Source organism: Lycium barbarum, chromosome 6 (assembly GCF_019175385.1).
Source record: "Lycium barbarum isolate Lr01 chromosome 6, ASM1917538v2, whole genome shotgun sequence".
In the NCBI taxonomy this organism is placed as follows: domain Eukaryota; kingdom Viridiplantae; phylum Streptophyta; class Magnoliopsida; order Solanales; family Solanaceae; genus Lycium; species Lycium barbarum.
In genome coordinates this window covers 118,701,981-118,720,124 of record NC_083342.1, presented here as the reverse complement: position 1 = coordinate 118,720,124, position 18,144 = coordinate 118,701,981, and the positions used below count along the sequence as shown (strand labels likewise).

The following is an 18,144-nucleotide window of genomic DNA, read 5'->3' as shown; positions in this document are numbered from 1 at the left end:
ACGAAGAGGGCGGGGAATGCGATGAAAAAGAAGTCATTATATATTTTTTTGTTTTTGAGAAGTTCTACTTATTTAAGATTAAGAAGTGCAGTGAACTAGTTGAGACTTTTTAATATTAAAGATTTTGAATTTAAACGTTAATTTTTTATTTTTTTTATGAGGCACGTTTTATCCGCCTTAGTGGACTTACTAGATATGAATTCAATTAAACAGGGATAACACTTCAAATACGAGATGATTGTATAGAAGAAAAAAGAAGAAGAAGAATGAAGAAAAGAAAAATTACTGTACTATGCCGTGACACCTTTTTTTTTCTTCCATCTTTTGCTTAATTATTGGATGATGCGGGGATTCAGTATTGTCATTTCAAATAAAAGCAAAAGCACTCGAAAAAGAACATTGAAACAGCATAAAAAACACTAAAATATATGATTTGTCATTTCCTGTTTTTAAAAGGGACCCATTGATATTCAGGAATTCACTTTTGAGTTACTCAACCTCGATAGCAACATTTACTCTTTCGCTTTTCAACCGCTAATAAGTGGTGGACCTAGAATTTTGATTCAATATATAATTAAATATTAGCGGTGGACCTAGAATTTTGATTCAATATATAATTAAATATACACGTGACGAAATTAAAAAAAAAATCAACTTTTAATACATATGTATAAAAAGTTGACCGTATATATAGGTTATAATTTTTCGAAGGAAATTCGAGTGAACCTCCTTGCGGCAACCTAGCTTCGCCCCTACCACCCATAATAAGATTCTCTTATCTGCATTTATGCTCAAATTCTTGAATATTATATAGACCTGTAATTACTTTTTAAGTAATTTATCGTGTAAATATTATAAAATAATTGAAGAGAAACAATGGACTTGGTGACTAAGACCTCTTTTGAGACCTTGACTGCAGTTTACGGGGTACCATCAAGAGTTATGGTAGAATGAATATGATTTTTCGCCTTTAACCAAAATTCTCTAATTAGAGTCCAGAGCATGAAGAAAATTCTAATGAGTGTTTCCCCTTTAATAAGCATTACGCTGCATGAATTTGGATTAGTCATGACCCTAACACAAATATCAAACACCAGATGAAAAATATAAAATAAATAAATTACTGAAGTACGTAATTTGATATGATGTTCCAAGGTATTCCTTTAATTATTAAGGATTAAGGGATTTATAATTCAAAAAGAAGTAGACTATTTAAGAATTTTCTATTTTATTTGTTAGAATTAAATTTGAATAAAGAATTAATAGAAGACGAATCACGAAATCTTGTTTTTGTCTTCACAGGAAACTTGAGTAAGGAGTATGAAAAAAAGGTCAATAAGTTAAGAAGTAGGAAGTACGAAGTTTCCACTACTTCATCTTCTTGATGATTAGGCCAACTAACAAAGGATTCAGTTTGCCTCAAATCCAACTCAACAAGATGAAGTGTTGTAATTCCAAGAGATTGAGATTATTACATTAACGCTTTAATTAAGTTATTCCAAATTTCCCTTTAATTAATAGTAACCACTGAGAAGAGCAATATTCTTAGAATAAAACTACTTCAAGATAAGTTAAAGCAAAAGGAAAAGAAAGACAGAATATATTAACCTTTCTTTTTCTTTTTTGGGGCTAACAAAGATAATGTTTATATTATGGAGTATTAAGTAGCATCATTACAAAAAGCCAAAAGAAGACTTATTCAGGACTATAGACAATTATTAATTATTAGTACCTTATATCATCATATAAATATCTCATAACATCCAATATATATAGGGATACTATCTTTTTTTAAGTACAAAAGTTCAAGCAAAGATTCAAAAAAAGTGAAAGTTACACAATGAACTACGTAATAATTAACATACAGGAATATTACCATCAAAGGATGTGGTGCAGCGGATGGAGTTGCTCCTCCCTTAACCAGGGGTCACAGGTTCGAGCCCTGGGTATGAAAAAATCATTGATAGGGAGCGCTTACCCCCAGTGGAAATACGAATATAGTCGGGCTCCAATGCGGGTACCGAACGTGGGGAAACCAACCAAAATACAATAAAAATACAGGAATATTAACAATCAAAATTAAGAAGCAATATCTTCAATATCAACCAATTTACCCATTATTCTTAAGACGATTCATAACAGAAAGGGCCATTGCTGACAATTGGAAAGTAATTTCATTTCTCTTTGTTAATGGTGACACAACACCATTTTTCTCCTTAAAGCCATCCTCACATGTCGTAGCAGCATCCATAACTGAACTTATTTGTATGTTCGCATCATAATATTTCTTCGTGTTATAACTCTTCATAGCAAGCTTGATAGTCGTGATCGCGTCTGAATAAAGTTCAAAACAATCCTTCAAACAACTCCTTGCATAAGGATCCAAATTCTTGTCTTTCAGTAATATCTTAACGCTACACCTCGTATCAGTAACGTTGTATCGAATAAGTCTAATCGATATCATCCCGAGTCCACGAAGACTAGCACATTGACTGGCCGGAGCAGCTTGTAGAGAAGTAGTGCAAAAACCATACTTAATATTTGGATCATCTTTTGAAGATGTTTTGCAAGTGTTTTGGATTAATGTTTGGCCTGTTGAGATATGGAATGTTAGGGAAAATAAGGAGAGGAATAGGGCAAGAGGAAGGAAGAATAAGGAAAGAGGCTTCATTTTTTTGATTGTTTGGGATGACATGTCTTTTCTTGTTGAGGGGTTATATATTTATAGTCTTGAAGGGAAGAAAAAGTAGAATAACTGAGTTGAGGGGCGGTAAAAATTTGCCTATAAAAACATGAATCGCTCAATTCGTTCAATTTTGGTCTGGTTAATAACTTGTTTATTGATTACCTCAACCTATTTTGATCCATTCAATTCAATCCATCTAAAGGTTGGATCACTTTGGGCTAAGTAGATATATGAAAAAACTTATCAGAATATTTTTATGCCATATTTTTAAGAACAATTTTTTTTTGCTAATATGTTATACATAACCATAATAAAAGAAGTGTTATTAATTAAATAAATTATTAGAGAACAAACAAAAATGAGAATTTCGTAAGAATTAGGCGGGTTAGGCTATGAATCATTATTTAGCTCATTTTGGCTCAATCTATCTCAGTGCAATTAACCTTTGAACGGGTTAATGACCCGCATATTTATTAACTCAACCCATATTGACCACTCTAATCCAGTTCAATCCGTACATTTGCCACCACTAACTAGTTACAAGTCTTTTGGTTTATAGAATAATGGAGAAGGGTGTGATTTATTTATGGAATGGATGAACCGGCTCATCAGGATTCTGTTCTTAATTGATGTTTCATGACTTTGTCATTAGACATTGTGTTTTTGTTTGTTGCAGTCTTATCTTGTTTTCTAACCCATGACAGAAACAATTGATCTTAATTCCTAACTATGGTGGCTTTTTGATACCATTTGTAAGATAATTAGATCACAGCCACAGCAGAAATTAAGACACGAATATAAACATCATCTTGAGATACAATTTAGGAAGTGTACCGTTCATCTCTATTAATCCAGCAGCAGTAGCAATCGGCTGTTAAGCCTAAGACCAACTTTTACGATCCACTAGCTATCTCAATCGGTGGGATGTCAACCGCTATACCACATATTCAATTCAAGAACAGAAAATGCTAGGATTTTCTAATAGCTAGGGAAAGGGGGTTGACCTCTACTTATAGAGAGTGTCTACCCATCACAGACCAATAGTTATTGGACGTAGCTTATCCACACACATAGCAATTTAATATTAGGCTTTTTATTAATTCACCATTTGGACCACGTCACTATCCTTTCAAGCTATAACCAATTAACACAAGTCCAAATTCCACCGCTAAGTAGTTAAAAGTCTTTTGGTTTATAGAATAATGGAGAAGGGTGTAATTTATTTATGGAATGGATCAACCGGCTCATCATGACTCTGTTCTTAATTGATGTTTCATGACTTTGTCATTAGACATTGTATTTTTGTTTGTTGCAAACTTGCAATCTTGAGCTGGTGAGTAGTCACTTTCTCTTGATTAATTCATACTGTCCTGTCTTTTTAGAAACTCTTGATGCTAAAGGCTAAATCTTATTCTTAATCAATTGTTTGTCACATTCTTTTCATAAACTTGGTGGTAATGTTAACTCCACACGTCGTCCTATATTTAGTACTACTAATAACTTGGCGTTTGCTCTAGCCTTGGTCTGCATTGATTACTAAGGCTGATTTCTCGTCCTTGCTCTCGAACTCTGCTTATTAGGACACTTAAAGAATTTACTTTTAGATTTTCTTCTCTTCTTTTTAACTTATTGGTAAAATGTTGAGTTTGGGTCAAACATAGATAGGGAATTAAAAAGTGGTAACTATAAATACACCCTCTATTTCAATTTATGTGAACTTATTACTATTCAGAGAGTCTACGAGATGGTTCTTTGACCACATTTTTCTTATATTTTTCGTAAATTATTTAAATTATAAATTATCATGATTTATAGTACTTTTTACGTAGTTACTAAATATATAAATTTTATGTTTACAAACCTGAAAAATCTATGTCAAATTTACGGTCAAATTTATAAAATTTGACCTTCGTACTCCGAAAAGGTTTACATAAATTGAAACGAAGGGGTATAAGATTAAAGGAATTCTTGTATGAAAAATCATTTTCAATGGTGGAAATATACTTGTGTTATATTTGATATCCTTTACTATTCATTTATTCCTTCCACATGCATCCCAATATCTGTATGCTTTTCTTGAAACTTACGTTTATAATCTGAAAAAAAGTATGGATGTTAAAAATTCGATTCTCTCAATTAAGGAACAGTGATTGATTAAATTGGAACCTTACATGGAGTATAATTTGCCTTTAGAAAAGTTTGTTGAGAAACTCTGAAGGGAGTGGACATGGCAAGAAGAGATGTTAGAAAAACTGATACACATCATCATGACTTGCTAGTTGCATGTCATTAATTTTGTGCCCATTCTTTTGAAGTTGTGAAGCTAATAATAACTGTTAATTAAGATGGATGGGTGAGATTTTATTTGTCGTCAATAGCGTAAAAAAGATTTTGTACAATTATTATCTCAGTTTGACTAACATATATATGAATTTGAGAGTACTAGGATTGTAGGGGTTTAAAGCTTTACTCCTATTCCAAATTAATTTTTATTCTACATTATTTTCAAGCTAGCAGTGCCTGCCTATTATTGGTGATTATACGAGACCATATGGAGCATAAGAAAAGATGAACTTAGCTGAAGAATCGGGATATAAAGAATTAGAGGTGGAAAAGATTACCTATTTGTCGTCACGCTTATTTATGAGGACGATATACAATGTTATTCATAGAATTATTGTCTAGGATGGCAAGTATTTATAGAAAGCTACCAAGGCTATAATTAAGTATATTTGGAGGGTGACAAAGAGAAAAGAAAATGGACAAAAATTAAAGATTTTCTTTACCTTTTAGAAAAAGATCTAAAAGGATAAATGGGAGTCCTAAGTCAAAAAGCATCTGATACCTAATCCCATCCCATCATCAACTGCATAATACATTTCTTTACTTTTTTTAAATCATACATGTGCTTTTACTGAGTGTTGCATTCTATCCTGATTTAAGGAATCAATGAGTAATCTTTTTCTTTTTTCCTGCTTAGATTAATCTATTTGCTTATTAGTAGAAATAACTACTCCCTCCGTTCACTTTTACTTGTAACTAACATATTTTCTTTTTTGAGAGTCAAATTATATAGACTTTGATCAACATTTTAAAATGTATATTTACATTATATTAATATGAGAAGAATGCAACTTATAGTATTTTTCGTATAATTTTGCTATCTAAATTTTAATTTTAAAATATTAAGTTAACTGAATTTAATTTAACTTTGAAGATTAGTTAAATTAACTCTCGAAAATCGAAACATGACAAGTAAAAATGAACGGAGATAGGGAAGAGAATAATAGACAGTATGCTTTATTGGCAGAAACTAAGAATTCTTGGAATTCGAGAAAAGTGCATTTATCTTTAGTTTTCAAGGATTCATAAGAGCAATGAGATAGGCATTTAACATGTCTCTTAATTTATTTGTATGCAAAAGTGAAACTTAGATAACTTTCGTGAACTTGTATTGGAAATAAAGAATTTATTCGATAAAAAGCTAATTAGAATTGTTTATTAAATTCCTAGTTGGGTGCAAATTCCATTCATCAAGTTATCAAATACTCAAAGTAACTTTGTTTCATGTTTGGAATTGTCCAGAATTTAATTATATATGTGCATCAATTGACGAACTAATTGGGTCCCTATTTTTTCCAATTGCTTGTACGCATCATATATCTACATGCCAAGTTTGGGGCCTAATAAAGATGCAATTTTGTTAAGGAAACTTTTCATTTTCACACATGAAATTCAAGCATATGTCTCTAACGGTTAGCTTTAATTTCTACCACATAAAAAGAAAATGAGAGAGACAACAGGCTGAATTCAAAATTAACCATTGTAAGTCAAGAAAACTGATATTTGTTGTTGCGTTAAGCATAATGTATACGTGCACTTGCCAAAGTTTAATTTAACTAGCTAGGGAATCAAGGATTGCCGAAGATATCATCCATTGGGATCATACTTTTATGAGTCAAAATACGGGTTTGACAGTTGGACGTATCTGAAGATGACGCGTGATGGTTCAAGTCTACTCAAATCTAGCTCAGCAAGAATGACACTGGGCACATCACACCAAATCACATCCGGATAACGGTTCCTATTCACTCAAGATTTGGAACTCCAATGCAGGCTAGTTTAGCTCCGAAATGACGAGACAACGAATATGTCAGTGACCTATCAAGATAAGCTTCTTCAGTAATCATTCCCGAAGAATAAGGAATTCACTCTGGGAGTTTCTCAACCACGTACCTAACTACTCTAACGTGCAAATAATGATCATTATGAGGGGCTGAAACAAGCATGGCATTACTTAGGGGTTAGACTATAAATATAACTTGTGACCCATCTAATTTTCATCACAAACACTGTATTATGCTTATAATTGTATCACAAGCTTTCGAGCTCTTTCTTCGCTAGAAGACAGCTCCGCCGGAGATTGCTCAATAGAATCTACTTAATCTCTTTTACTTATTGCTTTATTATCAGAAAAAATAAATCCTTTTCTTAATCCCTTTTAAAAAATTATAATTAAAATTTTATTTCTACACGTTTCAAATATAAACACATTCTGACCCCTTACATGTAGATTGAGCAAAATGATATCTAGTGATCAAAATGGCTGATGAATATATATATATTGAAGATTTTGCTTTCAAAAAGAATTTGGAAATCTTTAGATGAACTCTATTGTTTCGTTGATTGGGTGTTGGATTATAGTTAGATCATGCTAATTATGAGGGAATTTTGGATAAGATTCTATAAATTTTAGTCACACTTCAAATCGTTTTACTTGATATTAACCTTTTTGGATCTATATATAAGTTCGTCTCTTTATTTTGATTCACAACGCATTACGTTTTAATCAGCCGTATCACTAAATTTTGAAGTATTGCCTAGATTAACACAAAGTGTGACTTCTAACCATAGGCATTTTTTGACCTAAGGGCAATACTTTTTAGAAATGACCTAAACAAGTGTAATTTTTCCCTCTAGGCAACGCTTTTCAGGAAGCAAAGGTTATGATTTAAAAAACGAGGCCTCGTTAATTCATCAAATGCCACACTTGTAATCTCCTATGCTAACGCTTTTCATGTCCTATAACTAGTACTGCACTTCTAAAGTGTTGCCTTTGTTATCTTATGTAGCATTTTTGAAGCGTAGCTCCTAACCAACAGTTGAAAAGCGTAATTGGGATTACTATACATGTCGTACTTTACTTAATAAGCTACATCTTTGTTAGTTATATGGCCACACTTTTCAAGCATGGCAAATTTGTCTCTAGTATATATTTCTTGCCTTTATACGAGTCACAATTTTGTGATTATAATATAACTTTGTTTGTATATATATTGTAACTATGTTTATTCAAATATAACAAAATTATTTCAAATACATATACTTTCCATAAATTTAGAAAAAGAAATATATTTTAGTTTGATACATCGTGGTCAACTAATAAAACAAAATACTTCAATGTGCCTGCAAGCTAATAACTTTACAAAATCAATTATAATCATAAAGAATCATGAATCATAAGTAAACCTATCAACCGGTTTTAACCGGCCGGTTTTCGATCAAAAACCCGGAACCGGCCACCGGTGACCGGTTAACCGGGTGAAAATGTGGAAACCATACCCGGCCGGTTAAAAACGTAAAAAATGTATTATTTTTTTTATTTTTTCTTAAGTATATGTATATTATAGTATTTCTTAGTATATTGTAGGTATATTTATATATGTTATATAAGTTTATAACTAAAGTTTATATATTTACTAACTAACAACATATATATATATATATATATATATATATATATATATATATATATATATATATATATATATATATATATATTAAGTTATATGTATATTATATAAATATACTTATATATATATACACTATGTTTAAGTTATTTCTAAGTTTATAAGTTAAGTTACTATATAACTTAAGTTTTTTTCTAAGTTTATAAATTTCTATTTTATAACTCAAGTATCTATTTTATAAAAAAATTTCTAAGTTTATAAGTAGATGTATATTATAAGTATATTCTTAATATATTTTAGGTATATTCCTAACTTAATATAAGTAAGAATATGAACACAAGTAAATAGAAGAAAGCTCAATGAGCCATATATTTTATTCATTAATGGATAACATTTATTTGCAAGTTGTAGTTTTTTTTAACTTGCAAATAATACATGAGTTGCAAAAAAGTAGTACAAGAATAAAATAAAAAAGTTTGAATCATTTCGCTAATCTCCACAATATTAAATTCGGTCATTGAGATATCTTCAAAGTCTTCCATTTGGTCTACTCCACTTGCTATCAAATCTTCAATCTCTTCCTCTTCGCCTTCCACCTCTCCTAAGTTTTGGTTGCGTCGCTCCGATCTAATCCAATCGCGAATGCAAACTAGTACTTGCTAGCTAAATCCGGATAATGAGTGTCTATGGTCTCCAATTTGTTGTCTTCCTTGGCTAAATGCACTTTCCGAAGCCACGGTTGATATTTGAACCGTAAGGATATCTCGAGCCATTCTTGAAAGAATCGGATGACTCGCCTTGTATTTCTTCCACCATGCTAGCTAAGACATCCAAATCATCTAGTTGGGAGATATCCACATTTGGCTTCATCAAATAAAGGTGAAATTCATCAAAGTTTGCATTATGAGAAGGAGTTGGATGTGAATGTAAAACTTTTAAATTCGACAAACCCGACAAGCCCTTTTTGCTACTTTGAGAAGTACTAGGGTGTGGAGCAACGGGTGTAGCGCTTTCTTCCAAAGTAGAATAATGAGTAAAAGCTTTTCTAAATTCGGCATCAACCGCGAGCTCAGCGTCAATTAAAGATGGTTTAACTCCCTCAGAAATTTCTAAAAATTTATAAATTTATCTAACCAATCCTATAGTATAAGACATTTTAAAACAAGGATTTAAAGAGAACCCAGTATAAATAAAGTTGGGATGGGAAAAAAATACTTCTTAAATTTTGTTATCATAGAAAAAATAGCCGCTTGATAACCGGATTTATCTTTATACTCATATAAAACTCTAGCTATTTCCGTTAAGTAGGCTAAAATTTCGATTACCGTGGGATAGAATTGTCTAAAAAAAGCAAGAGTTGCATTATAATTTTTTTGTAAAAGTTCAATACATTCCTTAGCATCTACCCAATCGTTACTATTTATCCACTCATCATTTTCCATATTGTGAAAGTTGTGAATTTGTTGTATGGGAATCCTATAATCATATGCTCGTTGTAACATAATGTAAGTGCAGTTCCACCTGTCAACTTCTACTTGAATTTTCCTAGGTCTAAGGTTATTTTGCAAACAAAAATTCTTAAAATCTCTCATTTTTTCCTTATTAGCATTACAAAAAAGAAAAGCAACCGCATTTCTAACCCTTTGACTAGAATTTTCAAAATAGTCAAGACCATCTTTAACAATCAAGTTTAAAATGTGACAACTACATCTCACATGAAAAATATTTTCTAGCAGAGGGTTTAATTCATTTTTTAAAAGAACAACCGCCCTTGTATTTTTAGAAGCATTATCTAAAGCAATACAAAGTGTTTTTATATAAATGTTAAAAATTTCATACTAGTTGACCTTGAATCCGCTAAAAAATTTCCGCCATGACGATCTTTCCCTTCATCATATAAAAAGGCTATAATTCTTTTTTGCATCACCCAATTATCATCAACCCAATGACATGTAATAGCAAAAAAATCTAACTTGTTAAGACTAAGACCAATATTAATACCTAAATTAGGTGTTTCGTTCACAAATGTTTCCTCCATAGACCCATCCCTACCACTACTACCGCAACCACGTCTCACTCTCTTCGACATTATTAAATAGCAATAATTTAAATCACAAGAAAATAAATTGTAACAAATTAAATTGCTTAAATTAAATAGCGGAAAATAAAGATAGAGTTGGAACGAATGTACCAAATTGCCAGACTAATTTCCACCAAAGCGAAGGCAGCTAGAATTGCAAATCCATCAAAGCTTTGGAGCTACTTCAGATTGTTGCAAAATCACCAACTCCAACAACAATTTTTTTTTATAATTGCAAAATATAAAATTGAAACTAGAATAAAACTTTATAGTATTTAATTAAGAGAAATTTAAAGTGACTAATTGTAGCAAAGTAGCTATAGCTATAATTGAGAGAAAGAGAAGAGTGAATTGTTGTGGATGAAAATAAAATAAAGAGGGGTTTATATAGGGGTGGGGGATGGGTTAAAGTGTATTAAAAAAAGTTTGGGGGTTGGGGAACAAAGGGAGGCCCAAATGGCCGTTTTTAGCCGTTGCCAACGGCCATTTTTGCAAAATGGACCGTTGGCCAATGGTCCAGTAGGCAACTTCCATTTTATTAAAAAAAAAATAAAAAAACATTATCTGTCAACCGGTTAATTGGGCACATTATTTGAAAACCGGCCCGGTATTGAATCCCGGTAGACCGGCGATCGGTAAACCGATCCATCGGGTCCGGTTATGGAACCGGGTTCTGTTACCGGTTTTGATCGGTTCAACCGGCCCGATTGATAGGTTTAATCATAAGCATTAATATTATTTTCCAAAAAATTTCATCTTTGACTTCTAGATCAAATCGACCTTTGACCATTTCGTTTTGTTATTTTTGGTCCAAAAAATGTATTCCATTAGTTAAGTAGTTATATTGTGGGTGGCAAATGGATAGTAGCTTGTCTATCGGGAATATAAACGGGGGTGGTGAGACTTACTTTGGGTCATCAAAAAGGGGAATGACTGGGTTGATGCTAGGCACTCAACTACTTGATTTTGCTCCTTGTATATGTGAAATTGCATCCCGGTTATCGAATTTGTTGAGCAAGAACCTGCAATCAATTACATAATTTTTTGTAAGTCAAAAGTATTTATTTGAGGGACGCCTAATGATCTCACTGGCGTCAAAGTTGATGTGTAAATTATTGAATTCCCCCATGATAGGCAATTTGGAAACCATATATTGTTGGTCGATTTCCTGCAAATTTGGACACCTAGTTTCCAATTACATTGCGAAAACTTTACAAGCATGGCCTAAATTCATAGCCAAAAGCTATCAGTAAAGGTCACTTTGTGAAAGCATTCCCGTAAATGCTTTAGTAGGCGTTCGGACATGCAATTTCATGTCATGAGATGAAATCAGCGTTTGGACATGTGATTTCATCTCATGAGATGAAATCCCAAATTATCCAAAAACGCATGATTTGAGATTTCAAATCATGATTTTAGAATTTGTAAATGTAAAACTTGACCCATAAGTTTATATTTTGTAAAAAAAGATCCATAAGTTGATAGATATTTTTAACATTACTCCCACTGATCATTTACCAACTTCATTAACTTCTATCAACCGTTATTTATGTTCGTACCATGTGGGAGGATTATATTAAAGAGCAGTTACATTACTATTCATGTTAAATTTTCCTTTTTATTGAACTAAAGTTTGATCAATTGATGTTGTATATTTTAGAAAGACCTTCTAGTAGCGTATTAATTTTGTTATGAACTATGAGTTGCTCATTTGGTAAGATAATATAAGAATTGAGAAAGTTTTGATAGTTTTCACAACTTGTGGGGTTTTTATGTCTATAAGAAAAAATACAACTTAAGAAATTCAAATTGCATGTCCAAACATGTTTTCATTTCATGGTTTCGTCTCATTGTTTCAAATCATGATTTCAAATCATGTCCAAACGGCTCCTTAGATAACACTTTTTAAGCATTCCCAAATTAGCGCCCTTAGCCCAAATTTAAAATTAGTGGGAATTGGAGTGATATTAAATAGCATCTTGGGTCGCCAATAATGAATCCGAGTGTAGATTACCTTGTCTCAAAAAAAATAATGAGTCCGAATATTTTGTTTTCAATATTAATAGTAGTTATTATAAGAATGAAATGACATTTAAAAATATGAAAAATTACAAAATACATTAAATATTAAATAAAATCTCAAACCAAGATATATGCGCATGAAATTGTAGTTAATTAATGTATGCATAAAAAAATGTGTACCTAAAGAATTTTAAGTTAACATATTCTAAATTGTAGGATTATAGTAAATGATGTAAATTATATTTAATCACTTTAAGCAAATTTTAAGAAACGTTCTGAGGCAAAATAATAAGATAAGCATTTCATCAAGATGTAATAAACGGGTATAGTCATTTTGGACGTACACATGCGGCCAAGTCATATATACTACTAGATGGCAGCACGGGCTCAACACTTCGAATTATAGTGTATCTATGTATATGTAGTTGTGTTTAGATAATGATAATATATATATATATATACTATGTTCAAGATATGATTAATATAACATTGTAGTTTGTGCTCCGTATCTAGAACTTTATTTTATTCGTGTTTCCTACGAAAATTTATTAATACTTTTTAAAAGAGAAGACTTGTTTAAAAAGAAATTATTTTCCTCTCTTTGAGATAAAACAATAGCAATATTTAAGCATCAGTTGATACTTTCAATTTTAATTCGATTAATTTAACGGTGTAAAATACTTATTATTTTTTATCAAATTTTGATTTAGATAATTCTAATTCAAATTATTAAATTAATTTTACATGTTTAAAACGAAACAAAGTAGAAATTGATTTTTTCCTTATTCTAAAGAGTCCATCATTATTGATTTAATTGTTTGATTTTCTAAGCATTTGTTTTTTAACATTGTTTGTTTTATTAATATGGGATTCACATTTTTTTTTTAATATTGCTTGATTCTGTTAATATGAGGTCCACTTTTTTTTTCCCGTGAGTTTGGATGTGGTCAGTTCCACTTTTTTTCTTGCTTTTTTTTTTAAAGGGACAACGAACGATGAAGCATGGGTCTAAACCCATGCTTTATATAGTTTCTTCTTTTTTTATTTTTATTTTTTATATTGCTTGGTGTCGTTTAGTATGGGGCCCACCCTTTTGAACATTATTAGTTTGCATTATTTTTATGTATAATATATATATATATATATATATATATATATATATATATATATATATATATATATATATATATATATATATACTATGTTCAAAACACGATTGATATAACATTGTAATTTGTGCTCCGTATCTAAAACTTTATTATATTAGTGTTTGCTAAGAATACAAAGTCTGCACTTTTTTTTTTTTTTTGACATTGTTTATTTTTTTAATATGGAATTCACTTTTTTTTTATATATATATATTGCTTGATTTTGTCAATATGGGATACTTTGTTCAGAACACGATTAATATAACATTGTAGTTTGCGCTCCATATTTAAAACTTTATTATATTAGTGTTTGCTACAAATACGCACGGTGTTTAATATGGGGCCCACAATTATTTTCACATTTATTAGAGTAAGGAAAAAATGAAAAAGTAATTAAATTCTATCTTATTTTAATATATAAGTATTTTAAGTATGTTATTGTACAATAATTTCATTTGCTCCCACTAATGGATTGATACGCACGCGGTAATGAATCCATCATTATTGACTTAATGAGATACTTTGGAAATTACATGAATATTGTTTGATTTTTTAATATGGTGTACACTTTTTTTTTGGACATTATTAATTTGCATTATTTTTATGCATATATATATATATATATATATATATATATATATACTATGTTCAAAACAACAACAACAACAACCCAGTGAAATCCCACGTCGTGGGGTCTGGGGAGGGTAGAGTGTACGCAGACCTGACTCCTACCAAGGTAGGACGGCTGTTTCCGAAAGACCCCCGACTCAATAAAAGCATAAAAAGAAGTCAGATAAGGTTAAGAGATTCGGATAAGAGATTTAAAGCGATATGGAAATGAAATAATGCAAGCGACACAGATAACACATGATAATCAGAGCACAGGAAATAACAGATAATAGCAGAAATCGGAGCAGATGACACAAGATAACCAAAGCACAGGAAATAACAGATAATAGCAGAAATCGGAGCACAAGAAATTATATTGCAATAATGCGACTACTAATAAGAACGGATAACGAGACTATCTACTAGCCTTCTATCCTAAGTTGGGTCCTCCAAACCCTCCTATCTAAGGTCATGTCCTCGGTAAGCTGTAATTGCGCCATGTCGTGTCTAATTACCTCTCCCCAATACTTCTTCGGCCTACCCCTACCTCGTCTGAAACCATCCATGGCCAACCTCTCACACCTCCGCACTGGGGCATCTGTATCTCTCCTCTTCACATGCCCAAACCATCTCCATCTCGCTTCTCGCATCTTGTCTTCCACCGAGGCCACCCCCACCTTATCCCGAATATCCTCATTCCTAATCCTGTCACTCCTGGTGTGGCCACACATCCATCTCAACATTCTCATCTCGGCAACTTTCATCTTTTGAACGTGAGAGATCTTAACTGGCCAACACTCCGCCCCATACAGCATAGTCGGTCTAACCACCACTTTGTAGAACTTGCCCTTAAGTTTTGGTGGCACCTTCTTGTCACATAGCACTCCGGAAGCAAGCCTCCATTTCATCCACCCTGCCCCAATACGATGTGTGACATCATCGTCAATCTCCCCGCTGCCTTGCACAATAGACCCAAGGTACTTGAAACTACTTTTCTTCTGGATGGCCTGGGTACCAAGCCTTACTTCCAAGTCAGTCTCCTGAGGTGCTTCACTGAACTTACACTCCAAGTACTCTGTCTTGGTCCTACTCAGCGTAAACCCTTTAGACTCCAGAGTATGTCTCCAACACTCCAGCTTAGCGTTAACTCCGCTACGAGTCTCGTCAATCAGGACTATGTTGTCCGCGAAAAGCATACACCATGGCACCTCACCTTGAATTTGCCGTGTCAATCCATCCATCACCAAGGCAAATAAAAACGGACTAAGAGCTGATCCTTGATGCAATCCCATCACAACTGGAAAGTGCTCTGAGTCTCCTCCTACTGTCCTCACCCTGGTTTTGGCTCCCTCAAACATGTCCTTGATCACCCTAATGTACGCCACAAGTACACTTTTAGCCTCCAAGCATTTCCATAGGATCTGTCTTGGAACTTTGTCATAAGCCTTTTCTAGGTCGATGAATACCATGTGTAAGTCCCTCTTCCTCTCCCTATACTGCTCCACCAACCTTCTCATAAGATGGATGACTTCTGTAGTTGAACGTCCCGGCATGAATCCGAACTGGTTTTCTGAAATAGACACACCTCTCCTCACCCTCATCTCCACCACCCTTTCCCACACTTTCATAGTATGGCTTAGCAGCTTGATACCTCTATAGTTGTTGCAACTCTGGATATCTCCCTTATTCTTGTATAGAGGGATCATTACACTCGCCCTCCATTCTTCGGGCATCAGTGTCGTCTTAAAGATGACATTAAACAACCTAGTCAGCCACTCCAAACCTGCCAGGCCCGCGCTCTTCCAGAATTCCCCCGGAATCTCATCAGGTCCGGTCGCTCTTCCCCTGCGCATCCTACGAACAACACCCTTAACCTCGTCAACCTTAATACTCCTGCAATAGCCAAAGTCGCGACGCCTTCCTGTATGTTCTAAATCACCCAACACAATGTCTCTGTCCCCTTCTTCATTCAAGAGTTTGGAGAAGTATGACTGCCATCTCCGTCTAATGACAGTCTCCTCTAGCAATACTTTGTCATGCTCGTCCTTGATGCATTTTACTTGATCCACATCACGTGCCTTTCTCTCCCTCGCCTTGGCTAGCCTGAACAATTTCTGGTCCCCTCATTTCTCTTCTAGTTCAGCATACATGCGATCAAAAGCTGTCGTTTTTGCTGTCGAAACCGCCAACTTCGCCTCCTTCCTCGCCATCTTATAAAGTTCTGTATTCGTCCACTTCTCCACCTCATCCTTGCTTTCTATCAACTTCGCATACGCCACCTTCTTTGCTTCCACCTTCCCTTGAACTTCTCCATTCCACCACCAGTCCCCTCGATGCTGACCACGACTACCTGTCGAGACCCCCAACACTTCCCTTGCTACCACCCTAATGCAACTAGCCGTCTTATCCCACATACTGGTCGCATACCCACTACTATCCCAGGCCCCCATATCCTTCAATTTCTCTCCCATCTCCGGGGCACTAATAGTGGTCAAACTCCCCCTTCTGATCCTAGGTCGGTCCTCCACGACCCTCTTCTTCCTCGTCATCTTGATCGCTAAATCCATCACCAAGAGCTTATGTCGGGTTGTAAGATATTCGCTCGGAATGACCTTACAATCCTTGCACAGACCTTTATCATCCTTCCTAAGGAGTAAAAAGTCTATTTGAGTCTTAGCCACCGAACTACGGAAGGTTACCAAGTGTTCCTCCTTCTTTGGGAAACTCGAATTGGCTATCACCAACCCAAAAGCTCTTGCAAAATCCAAAAGTGAGACTCCTCCTCCATTCCTGTCCCCGAAGCCAAAGCCTCCATGCACATCATCATAACCTCCCGAAATAGGTCTGATGTATCCATTGAAATCACCTCCCACGAATAGCTTCTCAGTAGGCGGTATGCCTCCCACTAATTCGTCCAAATCCTCCCAAAAGCACCTCTTCTCCTCGTCGCCTAAGCCCGCTTGCGGCGCATATATACTAATAATGTTCAAAGTGAGTCCTTCAACGACCACCTTAATCGACATCATCCTATCAGTGACTCTCCTAACCTCTACCATCTGATCCCTTAATTCACTATCTACTAAAATGCCCACCCCATTTCTATACTTCGACCTACCAGAGAACCACAACTTATACCCGTCTACCTCCTTAGCTTTAGGACCTACCCATTTGGTCTCTTGGATACAAGCTATATTAATCTTCCTCTTCTGAAGAATCTTAACTAGCTCTATGGACTTCCCCGTTAACATTCCAATGTTCCAAGATCCTACTCTCAACCTAGACGCTCCTTTAACCCACTTACCCCTCCTAACCCTCGCCCCCGTCCCTGAACGAGAACATGACCCTAGTCTACCATCACTAAGCAAAGCCACGAAAATGAGTATGAACTAATAAACTATTCAAAAGTCTAAAGTTAGCAAAAAAGTGTAACTACAAGTGTATGGACAAATAATGAATATGGCAACCGGAGGTACCAACTCCAGTTGAAATGAACCTGATCGCCGCAGGAAAACACTGTTCAACGTCCGAGTATTGTTCACTGTTCACTGCAGGAGTACTGTTCACTGTTCACTGCCGGAATTATTTTCATAGAGACTTGAAACAGGAGCAGAGAAGAGGGGGAACAAGAAAAGAAAAAGCAAAAAGAAAAAAGGAGAGAAAGAGATGGCTGGCCGGAAAATGGTGCCGGAAAAAGTCTCCCGCGATGACGCAGCTGTATTCTGGCAGCGCCAGGAGCAGATAAAAAAGGGGAAAAGGAGAAGAGAAGAAAAGAAGAAGAGAAGAAGAAGAAAAGGAAAGAGAGAAAAAAAGTAGATCTGGCCGGAAAAGTGGCCGGCGTTACCTGATCGC

At 34.2% G+C, this 18,144-nt stretch overlaps 1 protein-coding gene across 1 annotated transcript; it reads right to left on the bottom strand.

Moving 5' to 3' along the window:
* Positions 1-1,715: 1,715 nt before the first annotated feature.
* On the bottom strand, positions 1,716-2,705 carry LOC132645848 (putative invertase inhibitor). Its single transcript, XM_060363084.1, has one exon. The coding sequence runs from the start codon at positions 2,693-2,695 to the stop codon at positions 2,111-2,113; it is 585 nt and encodes a 194-aa protein (XP_060219067.1). The 5' UTR covers positions 2,696-2,705; the 3' UTR covers positions 1,716-2,110.
* Between the last annotated feature and the right edge of the window lie 15,439 nt (positions 2,706-18,144).